Genomic DNA, 13,351 nt, shown 5'->3' with positions numbered 1-13,351 from the left:
TTGTTTAAAATTTTAGTTCTTATAGATTGGCTTTCAGGGCTGCTGTCTGTAGTGCTTCCTGGTGGAAAAGAGCACCTGCTTGAAATCACTTAACCAATTTTCCCCCACTTGCCCAGACTCTCTCATTTGGCTGAATATCTCATTGCCTTACCCCCGAAATGATTGAAGGCTACTTTCATACACTCTGGCTGTGTTTTACACACTGCATGAGTTATTACATTTTAAATTCAAGCAATCAAATTCGGAGTGCAGTACACACCACAGGGGTCGGAGGACAAACAACAAAAAAGATTGAAAGGGAAGACGAGCGAGAGACAAAAGAGGATTTAAATGGCTTCTATTTTTGATTCATTGCTGAGACATAACTACAAGCATTAACATAACATTCTGTTTTCTGCTAAAATTAAGCACGTTTGGATGTGAAAAGAAAATGAAAGAGGGAAAAAGTGACAAACAACTAGAAAATAAAGGAACGGTGAGACTTAGACATTTATGGTGTGATGAGTTGACACAAACAATCACGTTTCCCTGCTTCTGCTCCTCAGTGGGAGTTCGCTGACGGGCTGAGCGGCTCACTTTGGGCACTTAGCTCAGCATGTTGTGCCTTTTCAAAACACAAAATAGGCTAGCAAGATGGGGGGGGGGGAATAAGAAGGACAGAGAAAGACAAGGGACACTTTGGAATAAAAGGAATAAAAATCTAAGAAAGACTGTACTCACTATACAAAGCTTAGTATTCATAAACACTCACAAAAGTACCTCTTAAAAACAGACACATGCAGGAATGCTTTACAACGTGTTCACACACGTATGCAATGTGTTAATTGGCTGTATTAATAATTCAAAATGTATAGCCAGCAAAATTTCCCCTCTAGCACACACAGGCTCCCCCAGAGAACTTACTGTATTTTCTGAAAACTAGCACTTTCAGTAATCACGGCATAATAAGAAGAATGGACCCTAAGGCATGTAAATACCATTTCCTTCATTACACGGTATTCCCTAATCTGCCAACAGCAAATGCATGTTGAGCAGTTCGCAAGGTGAACATGGAAATCACCCTTCTCTGCACATGAATCTGGTTCAACACCTTGAGTGTGAGGTGGAACAATGACCCTGACCTCAGCTCACTGCATCTACAGGAGTCATTCTGATGTTATCTCGGTGCATCTCCTCCTGGATGAATCAGGAGCTAGCTTGGCTCTGCCCAAAGGTAACGAAATCAACCTATCAGCACCTCTAAATTTAACATAATAATTCTAGTTTGTTTAACCCAGAAAAAAAGTGTAAAAACAACAATTTGCCATTTTACAAAGGGTTATGGACCAAACCAGTAACATCCTGGACTCTGGAGAGTGGTATTGATCTTCTCAACTCAGCAAGAAAGCCAATAAGCATATTTCCCAAAATGTCTTAACTGTTCCTTTAAGGTGTCAAAATGCTTGAAACAAACTAGGTTGAACAATGTATTATCTAACAACGTCTAAAGGCTGGGATGTTTATGGCTGTTACGAAAAGCCACACTCTTAAAGTAGAGTGAAAATCCAGGGGGACGAGGTGAGAGTTACATTTAGAATCAGAAACAGAATCAGAAGGAGCTTTATTGCCAAGTAGTGTTTTACACATACGAGGAATTTGCTGTGGTGATAAGGTGCTACATGTAGATAAATACACAGTTGACATAAATAAATGTAGAAATATATAAATATGGAATGGAAGAACAGCGTTGCAGATATATACATGTGCATTATTCTGGGTCTGTGCCGTGCAGAAGTAAGGTAACGGAAGAGAATATTGTGTACATATAAATATATAAACTGACAACATAAAAATATAAAACAACAAAGATCAACAATCAACAACAAATATGTGCAACGTGCCAGGTCTGTGCACGACTCGAGATGAAACAGTATTTACATGTGCCTTTTTATCATTTGCAAGAGGGGAGTGTCAGTGGGGGACCCGGGCCTTGTTAATGAGGCTAGCTGCAGATGGGAAGAAGCTGTTTTTGTGGCGAGAGGTTTTGGTCCTGATGGACCGCAGCCTCCTGCCAGAGGGGAGAGTCTGAAACAGTTTGTGTCCGGGGTGGGAGGAGTCAGCTGCAATCTTTCCTGCCCACCTCAGAGTCCTCGAGGAGTACAGGTCCAGAAGAGAAGGAAGATTGCACCTTCTCTGCAGAGCGAATGATAAGCTGCAGCCTGCCCTTGTCCCTGGTAGTGGCAGCAGTGTACCAGGTGGTGATGGATGAGGTGAGGATGGACTCAAAGATGGCGGTGTAGAAGTGCACCATCATTGTCTTTGGCAGGCTGATCTTCTTTTTTAAGAAGCTTAACATCAGGAAAGCAGAAGGGCCGGGTGGGATCAGTCCTGCTTTGCTTAGCCATTGTGCATTGGCGCCAGTATTTCCCACCATATTTAACACCACATTAAGCCAAAGTACAATCCCACAGTGTTTTAAATACTCCTGTGCCAAAGTCCTCAAAGATCACCTGCCTCAATGACTTAAGACCAGTTGCCCTAACATCTGTGGTTATGAATGAACATTATTCTGGCATAACTGAAATCCTGCACTTCCTCTCTGATGGACCCATATCAATTTGCCTACCAAGCCAACGGGTCCGTTGAGGATGCAATCAGCATAGCACTCCACCATACCCTGCAACACCTGGAATCACCAAACATCCATGTACATAGACTTTAGCCCCGCCTTTAACAATATTAACCCATTAAAACTCTTTATCACACTCTTGGACATGAACATTGACCCTGGATAAGGAGCTTCCTGTGGAATAGATCACAGAGGGTGAAGGTTAATAACATAACCTTACACCCTCTCACCCTGAGTGCAGGAGCACCTCAGGGCTGTGTTCTCTCCCCTTGGCTCTTCTCCCTTTACAACGCCCACTTTACACCCATGGACACTTCAGTGAGAACAGTAAAGTATGAGGACAATCAATGAACACCAACACAGCCAAAACCCAGGAACTCATTATTGACTTTAGATTTAGGCCCCAAAACACCCATACAAATAAACAGCAACCCAATCACCATCATTCCTAGGAACACACATCAGCAATAACTTGAAGGTGACGACTAACACTTGTTGAACACATCATTGCAAGAGCTCAACAAAGACTTTACTTCCTCAGGCAGCTTAAAAAATACCCGGTCAAGCACCAGCTCCTTGTTCTGTTCTACTCGGCTGTCAATGAGTCCATCATTACATCATCGATCACAGTATGGTATGGTAGCACGGACAGCCAAACAAAGAAAAAAATACAGCAAACTGTCAACAAAGCATCCAAGGTCATAGGAAAACCACTGCCCTCAGCTGATTCCCTCTACACACATCGGACAGTAAAGCAAGCAAAGAAAATCATCTGCGACCCCTCACATCCTGCTCACCACCTCTTCCTCCTTCCCTCAGGGAGGCGCTACAGGTCACTCTCTACCAAGACCAAACGCTTCACAAATAGCTTTTTTCCCCATAGCCCTCAGGCTCTGAACTCCTTCCTTCAGTTTAGTTGCCTTCTCTTACATGGTCATTTGCCCACTGTATTTATGTTACATGTTGTTACATGTTGTGCAGTGTATTGTTATTTGTTGTTCGTAATGTATGCATGTGATGTAGAGCTTAAACATCCTGTACCGAAAACAAATTGCACCGGTATTGTCGTGTGTCTAATAAAACAATCTAATCTAATCCAAAAGCCGTCATTGTAAAGTCATATTGCACTGACACTGGTACACGTGTAGTCTGAAAGGGGTTACTATCAGCACTGAAGCATTTAAAGTTGCTCCCGAACGTGGGTTTAAATGCAGGTTTCTCATTGTCCATCTGCTTTGCCATCTTTTAACATGCAAAGGATGGCAGCCTTTAACAAATTAACCTCACAAAGCCCACTTGTGTTGTCTTTTCAAATACAACTGAGACACTTAAACGAGGCCAGCTGGTGCCATAAACATGCAATCAATAGTTTATTGTTAGTGTCCATCTTCTGTACCACACTTAAGAAAAGAGCTGCTTTCAGTCTAAATATAGACACTAAAACATATCTGTCATTCTTTCCCAGCTACTTTTTTATTACCAACGTCAGGGTGCATGTAGAAGGGGACACTGAATAGATTTTTTTAGGCAAATGGATTGGACAATGCTGCATCCATGCTATGATATAGAATGGTATAATATACCATAAATATATACAATGCAACCAAAAGGATATTATGGGCCAAGTCTTCGGTGCTGTGTAGCCAGTCCAGAGTAACTAGGAAGATGGTAGGTAGGCAGACTCAGACATCTTCTGTTCCCAGAGGTGATTTTATTTACTGAGGTCTGCAGTACACAGATAACACAAACAATAACAAAAGGATAAATAACTCACTCAACTTATAGCTATGCTCACAAAAGGCACGTGTTTGTAGCAGCACAGCTTCACCTCTTTCCCTTGGAAGCAAAAATGTAACTGTAATTAACTTACGATTGTGTGTTTACTTTAACTTATCATATGCTTAGCTGTAGACTGTAACAATCCAGGATATTAAGTGGTGCACTTTTACACAAGCCATAGAAAATTACAAAAATAAACACTAGTGTAAATTAATAGGGTGTAATGTGGATAATGACCTGTATGGGACAAGTGGTGCTACTTTGTCACACTCAGCAAAAAAGGTGGTCTGGGTAGGTTTCTCAGTCACCTGTTTATCCTGGTGCAGCCAATCTGGCCAATACATGCTGGAAGAAACACAACCGCATGGCAGGAACCTTTAAAGTTGCACTCCACAATCCTTGTTTTATGCAAAAATGTTTTCCAAAGGTTAACTGAAGCTAATATGAGGCCACAGTAGCCCAAGTTAGACAAACTAAGTGGATTCTTTTAACTTTGTATAAAACTTCCTCTTTTTTTTCCCTAGACGGTGTTTCCATGTCGAGCTTCATTAGAGGGATAGTAACAGGGATAGTAAAAGGGACTAAAAAACTGACGACTGAAGCCTTCAGAAAAACTACTAATTCCACTGTGGACCCCGTTATTTACATTGAAAGGAATCGCTGAATGGTCACTGTGAACAGGAGGAATGATTACAGCGTTTAAAATTGTTTCAATGTTCAGATCGGCACCTGGTTATTGTTTTAGACAGATTTAAAAAAAAATTGAACCTATCCTTTAATGCAATGTATTTCCCATTGAAACAGGTGTGTGAGGGGTCAACCCCAAGTGTAAACCAATGTTATCAAATCAAACTGCCTTTCACTCCATAGCTAATAGCCCATTAGTCATGGAGATAAAAACAGAAGGGCAGTTCTTGTGGCTTTATTTGTTTGTTTGCTTTTAGTTACAGAGTTAAGCTGGATGAATAAGCATGATGCACTGTTTTTCTGGAAGTAGTAGTTTTCAAGGAAGTTCACCTGTCAAATTCATCCTCCACTGATCTTGAATAGAGATATAGTTATTCTTTCGTCTTTAAAAGGAACTAGAATACCCTGCTTGTACGTACAAACTCTTTTTTTTTTACCATTTCTATGCACCTAGTTTTTCGTGTTCCTGTAAACCTTCCTAGAAGAAAATTGTCTCTAACCCTACGTGTTAATAGTAATCGACCTTTGAATAACTCCCAACTGCATGGCTCATACAGGAAAAAGAAACAGCTACCAGTAGCAATAATGGTTAGTTTCTCTGTGCACCATCTGAACAGTTTGAAGTCATGACATGATGAGCAAATCAAATTTACTGGCTGAAAATGAAAATGATTTGGTTACAGGGGTGTGTATTTGCAAAGCATGACATCATATTGTGTACAGACAGAGGGACAATCACAATAGGAAATGTAAAGTGGAAACTGGGAAACAGATTTTCTGCCTTGGAGATGGCTTAACAGAAAAAAACAACTCCCTTAATCTACCTACTGTACTTCCAATGCCTCTTTACCATCAGTTTGTATTCTTTGTTTGCCTCCATACCGTCCCTAATCTTATCTTTCATTATTCAATAAATGACAAAAAGAATGACTTGAATGAGACGCTGGAGGCATTATTGATTCTGTTCTGTAAATACAGACCTGGATCTCAGCCTATATCATCTTATTCTACCTAAAGAACATCTTGTTTAGTCAATATAGAGCCACAAAGGCAGACAGCAGGTCAATATCACGTCAAATATTTACACAAAAACTTGAGCATCATGTGTGCATCAGCATATAGAGCTGGCACAGAAGAGTTGGGATCTATAGGGACATACACTCCCAAACATGTTAACAAAGAGAAGTGGTTTGACACATGTGAGACTGAATGTTACTTCAGTGAGACAGCATCATGGTCTAACTTGGTTTTCATGAGGTAAGATGGTTTAGGACGTGGTACAGGTTCACTTCCTGACTGCCTCAGACCTATAAAATATAGCTGTTAAAGCACAATCTCAGGGCCAAGATAAACCAGTGTTTGAGTCAACATGTTAAGGAGCTTGGTTTAAAGTCTTACCCTGTGTTGTTGTGACTGGATTGTGGCTCAGCATGTTACCTTCTCCTCCACAGATGAGGAGACAGGTTTGGAGGTGCATCAGGTTACTCGCCCTCCAGGCTTCAACGCCAACCGGCGGCGCAGCAGAGCTGTTCTCTACCACCTGTCAGGACACCTGCAGAAACAAGACAAGAGCAAGCTCAAGATCAACAATGTAAGTTTCTCCGCGTTTGTCTACACGGGTACGTTTATACAAAAGGGTTTAATCTACTGCCATGAAAAGCTGGATTAACATCGCGGTCAGTAACACAGGTTTGTTATGTTTCATCTCATATTTTAGAAGTGATGGGATGTTTGGTTGCCAGAAGATGTAGTGCAGGCCAAAAATACCCACAGAGTGCCCTCTCGTGTAATGATTATTCTTAGTTTTGAGATTTTTGCATTGATGATTAAATTCAAGTCACAGAGGTGAGGATAAGTTTCTCTGAAGGATAAATATAGTACAAGCCGAACTTTTAGAGCCCCTGCAGGTTGTTCAACGGCAATCTGTTTTGAAGACATTTCATCAAAGACTCTTTTATCCAAATGCAAAAAAAGTTTAATTATTTCCCAAGTTGTTTCTTAAACCAAACAACAAGGATCTTTCAAAGTCTGGCTTGCATTTAGATTATCATAAGACGCTGCGCTTAGTCCACTAGTACTAAAACATCCCACGCAGACTTCAAGGATCACAATCAGGGGATGATTACTGTAGCAGCCCAGCGTTGTGGTACTCGTGTGTTCACCACAGTGTAGGTCTGCTGCAGCACACACCCTGACAGATGGTGTGAAGGTCATCAGGAGTATCCTCACTTCTTTTTGACTTTGGAGGTGAAAAGCTCTGCATTTCGCTGATGTCAGTGATAAAACAAACATGCAGATTTATGCAGTTTGAATCTCATTTATTGAGGGATGCTGCTTAAATAGGGAATTTAGAGACATTTCGTAGTTAAAACGTTAATAAATAGAAGCTCATTTGCGTTCCCTCAGTATTTTCACTTTCTATTTATGTGGCTTTTTCTGAGGTGAAAATTGAAAGAAGACCCTTTTTGTGGTAAGCAGTGTCCTCAAGCAGGAAACACAACTTGATGATTAAAGAGGACATAAAATCTCTGTGAAAATCGAATAAAATCTGATCCTTCACCGTGAAAATACTTTATATGTGCAAGCTAATTATCCATTTGAAACTAATGTTCCCAATTGTCTTCTTAATTGCCTCCTTAAGTTGTGAAAAACATTTTTTCCACCATATTTGACATCCTTTTCTATCTGCCTTTTCCAGTGCTGAATCAAAACTGTAATAAGACATACCTAAAATTATTGAGATACAGTTTTTATGGCTGCACTGTTGCAGCAAATGAAAGACTTTAGATGTCCTGTGAATCATGTTATATCAATTTTATACAAACTGTATACTGTGTTCATCCTGCACACAGTACAGTACTATTACTTTGTGGTAAATGGTAAATGGACTGAACTTGAATAGTGCTTTTCTAGTCTTCCAACCACTCAAAGTACTTTACATTGCATGTCACATTAACCCATTCACACACATTCATACACTGATGGCAGTGGCTATTGGATTTAAGAAACTAATACGTTCACACACACTCACACCATCAAGGCCAATTTGAGGTTAGGCTGAAGGACGCTTCAACTTCAATCATGACTTGAATTTGTACAACACTTCTGTGGGTTTTCATAACAGCTGTCTGCTCACCATGACCTTGGAGAGATTCAGTAAGTTTTTGTGTGTGTGTTTTGGGTAGAGGGAGAAAGAGAGAGATGTAAAAAGTGTAAATCTGGAACATGAGAAAGAGAGAGCGGTGTTAACATCTCTCTCCCTGTCATCTAATGCAGAACATGTTCGGGGATAAGCCTCCAATCCCGGAGTACAAGGTAGCAGCCATTCAGAAATCTCGCTTCATCCTGCTCCACTATGGAACTTTCAAGGCTGGCTGGGATTGGTTGATTCTGCTGGCGACCTTCTACGTGGCCGTCACCGTGCCCTATAACGTGTGTTTCACAGTGGTGGGAGGGCGGGATGAAGGGAGCAGCAGCGCCCCACGAAGCCCGCCCAGCGTCAGCGACATTCTTGTAGAGATCCTGTTCATTTTAGGTGAGAGTGCATACTGTGTTTGTTAACAAGGTTCCCTCTACAAGGTAATCTTTCCACCAACATATCTGCTAAAACATGGTTTAAGTCTACAGTCAAATTAATTCCTTTCATGCTCGTACTCATAGAGGACACACACCTGAACACACATTCAAGCTGATGTTCACACTTGTTTGATAAACGATAACTTCTTTAAAACACCAATAATTAACAAAATTTAAACATTGGCATTTGTTCAGCGTTGTATTTACCACCCCTGATGGGAGGGCAATAAAACAGCCTATATCTGAGAGGCTCAACAGTAATAATAAAAGTTTTGTTGAAGTTTTTAATGATGCATACACAGCAGTGAAAGGATATGAGCCATTCACGGGAGACCATTACGTCTCATTGCTATCTAATTTCCTATAAAACAACAGGCCTTTTTGTCCCCAGTCTTGTCCATCTAACTGTAGGAAACTTGGATAAGTGCTTTTCATTGGACAATTTGCCTTAATGGAAAGAGTGAACACAAGCCCTCCATCAATAAGCTTATGCAATGAAATTATACAAGCGGCACACAGTTAAATGGCTGACTCCTGTCAGTCGATATCCTGTCTGTTATAAATAATAGGCCAGCTTGTTTGTCAATACGTTCCCTCAGCAAACAGTAGTGGATTAAAATGTGCCATTAGGCTTCAGATTATTCGTTTGTTCCTGTTAATATGCTGCTTTTCCTAAACTAACTACATCCTAAAGAGTCTTGTTAAGACCTGAAACATGGAATAGTTTGTTACCATAAGGCGGGTTTTGACATGTTTCAGCCATTTAATAACAAAGTGCATTTTCTGTATCTTACAGCACTGCTTTTTTGTAAGATATGTTCAAAGCTTCGCTATTACTTAAACTAAAAAGGTTGCAGCTAACTCTTATGTTTTGGATGTCAGTGTTCCTAAATGCACCAACTGGAAGGTGTTTTTTAACTGTCTGCTTGCTTTAGATGATCTTTAACTTTGAAACATAAAAAAGTAAAGGCAACAAAATGTTTCCTGTAATAGATAACTGGAGTGTAAAGTCCCCTTCTCCTCAAACTTTTATTTTACTTCCTCTTCTTTGACTTGGGTGTTTGAGCTTCACTGCGCAGAATGATGATATTTAGTTTGACACTAGGAGGAAAGAAAAATGACCTTTAAGAGTTTATCTATTGGGTTTCATATTGTGTTAAAAAAAGGGAAATCAGTTGCTCCCTGAAATATAATAAATTAATCTATAAACTGATTCTGATGCTTTAAAAAATGATCATTGTAGTATAAACATTTTTTTAATCCCTGATAGGCCAGACCTGCTCAGTGTTTTAAAGAGGTCATATTATGCTAATTTTTAGGTTCAAAATTTAGGGGTTGTACCAGGACAGGTTTGCATGGTTTCATTTTCAAAAAACACCATATTTTTTGTCATACTGCACATTGCTGCAGCTCACCCTGTGTGTTGAACGCTTCGTTTTAGCTATGGAGTGATACATCTTACCTCTACAAGATCTTTGTTGGCAGTTGCACATGCGCAGTTCCTAGGTAAGGACTACTAGCCAATCAGAAGCAGAGTAGGGCGGACCCTGAGAAGCCGGTAAACACGGCTTTGGTTCAGCTGTACATGTTCCCCTTACCAGCTTAGCAACATGGACTGGAGCAAGAGTTTCAGAGTGAGTTCTTAATCTGTAACAAAAGTATATTTCATCCATAAAGTTTTAACTGAGCTCTGTCTCTACACAGTAACAACTTTATGCCCATTGAGTGTCAGGAGGGTAGCTAGTGTTTGAAAGGGAGAGGAGAGGCAGCAGACGGACGTCTTGTCACTGTGTGCTGCAGCTCAGATGTTTTTGAGGACTTGTCGGACTAGTTGCTTGGCGAGCATTACGACGCGCATTTTGCTGTGAGGTCACAGGGATCAAAGAGAAAAGGCTGGACAACAAAGCTTTTTTCAGACAGTTCAGAGCAGAGTTTTCTGTGTGATATGGGAGCTCCCTTTGGGCTAGACTTTAAGCTTTTTCTCTTTGCAAACCTATTACATGCACAAAAAAAGATATATAACTCAATAAAGGAGAGGGAAAAAGCCAAAAGGCATAATATAACCTCTTAACCATTGTGCGTGACTAAATAAAGACACTTAGTTTAACTTTTCGCTTTGCTCTGCCTGATTAAAGTTACCTGTTCAAGTTACCAGCAACTTCAGGGGCCCTTTGTCTTGACATACTGTGCTGAACCTCTATGGACCTCTATGCAGTCTATTAGATTACAGTGGTTTTCAGTTTATGAGTTGCTGACATGTCTTTTTTTCTGTTATGATCAAAGTGACTTACATGTGATTCACTGAATAGCCGCTGCTCTGTATGTTGTTCATCATCACATAACACTCATTTATCAGTGACACCTGTACTATCCTGTTTTCTTGCCGTCAGCTTCTGCTGTTGTTGTCATCCTCTGCAGACATATTGCTGAACTTTCGAACTACTTTTGTGAGCACGTCGGGTCAGGTAGTGTACGACGCCCGCTCCATCTGCGTTCACTACGTCACCACTTGGCTCTTTGTCGATCTCATTGCCGCCCTGCCCTTTGACCTGCTGTATGCTTTCAACGTCAGCGTGGTGAGTCTCCTCTGTGTGTGCTGTTGCGTGTTGTGTGTGACAAATCAGGCTACTTAATTCACCTTTTTTTTTTCAGGAAAGAAAAACACTTTAATGTGGACATACTCCCTGTCTACTGTGCGTTCATTATCCACACTAACACGCCGATGGTAACGAACCAAATTCGGAGGAAGGGAGAATTAATGCATAATGTCACAGGCTCCCTTGTGAATGTATTAGATCAACATTTCATCCAAACTGATGTTCATCAGAGATGGCGCAGAGCCAATCTGATGTTGGTGCACATACTGCAAGTCTCATTAATCTGTATTTCCATGCTCAGAATCCTAAAAGATGATTCGAACTGTCAGCTAAATTACTACACATGCATGCAAAATGAGTATGAAGACCCATTTTCAAATTCTAATTTGGAGTAGAAAAATGCTTAATTTCATATTAAGAATGAATTAAATTTCCATATTTTGAATAAAACTGTCAAATACACAAGCAAGTTATTCATAGCACATGCTGAAAGAAATGGTCATGTTTTAAAGAATACTCTGTAATTTAGATCCCTGAGTATGAAAATGATAGCACTTTTGCAGAATGCTGCCTTTTTATACTATATTTAAGGAATACTGAAGGTTGAGACTGTGTGTGTGTGAACCGGCGTGCTATGTATCTCTCTGTGCAGTACTTTGGGGTCCACCTGTTGAAGACTGTTCGGCTGCTTCGGTTACTGCGACTGCTGCAGAAGCTGGAGCGATACTCCCAGTACAGCGCGGTGGTTCTCACTCTGCTGATGTCCATGTTCGCCTTGCTGGCCCACTGGATGGCCTGCATCTGGTACTTCATAGGTCGCAAGGAGATCGAAAGTCCCGGTTCCTGGGATATTGGTGAGTACACACTTTTTTCACCTACACTCTGTTGGAAAGTACATTTACTAGGAGCTTTTATTAAGTATAGCTTTGTGATAAATTTGCTTTTGTATTTTTATGCTACTTTTCACTTCTACTTCACTACCTTTATGTGACAGCTATAGTAACTTTACAAATACAAAATTCTCATACAAAACATGTCATCATCATATTAAATTTGATATATTGTTATAGAAGAAAGTGCTGAACACTATAATGTAGTTAAAATTTTCTCAAGCTCAACCAGCTGCATCATTAAAATACTATTTACATATTGATGTATCAATAATAAGAACCCAGTAATATTTCTCTTAGAATACTCTGAAAGGGGCCATTCCACATAATGACCTTAAACTTAGACATGTTATACTTTAAGTGCATTTTGTTGGTAAAACTTGTGTACTTGTAGCACCTTTTTAAAAAAGATTTAATTGGATAGTGCAGCTGAAGAAAGACACAAAGTGTGGTAGAAAAAGAGAGGGGGTGAAATGCAGTCAAACGTGGGCCGCTGCAACAAGGACTCAGCCTTAGTACATGGGGCGTGCGCTCTTTCAACTGAGCTAACCGGCACCTTCACCGGCACGTACCACTTCTTAATACAGTCTATAACCGGCACCCAAATGCAGCACTTTTTAATAATTGTGATAATTTATGAATTGTGGTATTGTAACTTTTACATTTTTTTGTTAAATTTTTGAGTTAAATGAGAAGATTGAAAACACTTATTTCTGTCCGTTAAATATTAAGCTACAGCCAGCAGTTGCTTACCCTAGCCTAGCATAAGACTGGAAACTGGGTGAAACAGTTGGTCTGGCACAAAACCAGCACCTCTAACGCTCACCAATTAATATGTTGTTGTTTTAAGGAGGGTTATGTGTGATTGGCCTTCCTGGAGTCTTGTTTTTGGTTAAAAAAATATATAAAAATCTGGTAGGCAGATTTTGTTATCTTCTGAGAAACTCATTATGCCTGTTTTCCCTTGTTTCTAATCTTTGTGCTACTTTACAGATATGCAAGGTATCAATCCTATCATCTAGCTCTCTGCAAGACAGAAATTAAGAGTATTTTCCCAAAACGTAAGCTGTCCATACAGTTGATCTGTACAGACGTCAATCATTGAACGTACTTTAATAACGTTCACTTGTTGCCATGTTGTCAAGGCCAAATAAAACCCCCCATTAGGTATTTACAGGAAATTGTACACTCCTCAGATCTAAATTTAGTTTCTG

General features: G+C 40.2%; 1 protein-coding gene across 1 annotated transcript in view; it reads left to right on the top strand.

Moving 5' to 3' along the window:
* Window positions 1-13,351, top strand: part of kcnh3 (potassium voltage-gated channel, subfamily H (eag-related), member 3) — a 141,508-nt gene that overhangs the window by 93,630 nt on the left and 34,527 nt on the right. Inside the window, exons 4-7 of the mRNA XM_038721357.1 lie at window positions 6,526-6,665; window positions 8,351-8,609; window positions 11,069-11,226; window positions 11,900-12,101. Of these exons, the coding sequence (XP_038577285.1) occupies window positions 6,526-6,665; window positions 8,351-8,609; window positions 11,069-11,226; window positions 11,900-12,101 (759 nt within the window). The remainder of the gene's footprint in view (window positions 1-6,525; window positions 6,666-8,350; window positions 8,610-11,068; window positions 11,227-11,899; window positions 12,102-13,351) is intronic.

This window comes from Micropterus salmoides, unplaced genomic scaffold (assembly GCF_014851395.1).
Source record: "Micropterus salmoides isolate LMB-PRFRI ecotype aquatic unplaced genomic scaffold, ASM1485139v1 Ms_hic_scaffold_15, whole genome shotgun sequence".
Classification (NCBI taxonomy): Eukaryota; Metazoa; Chordata; class Actinopteri; order Centrarchiformes; family Centrarchidae; genus Micropterus; species Micropterus salmoides.
Note: the sequence above shows the minus strand (reverse complement) of the source record. Positions and strands in the feature narration are given on the sequence as shown.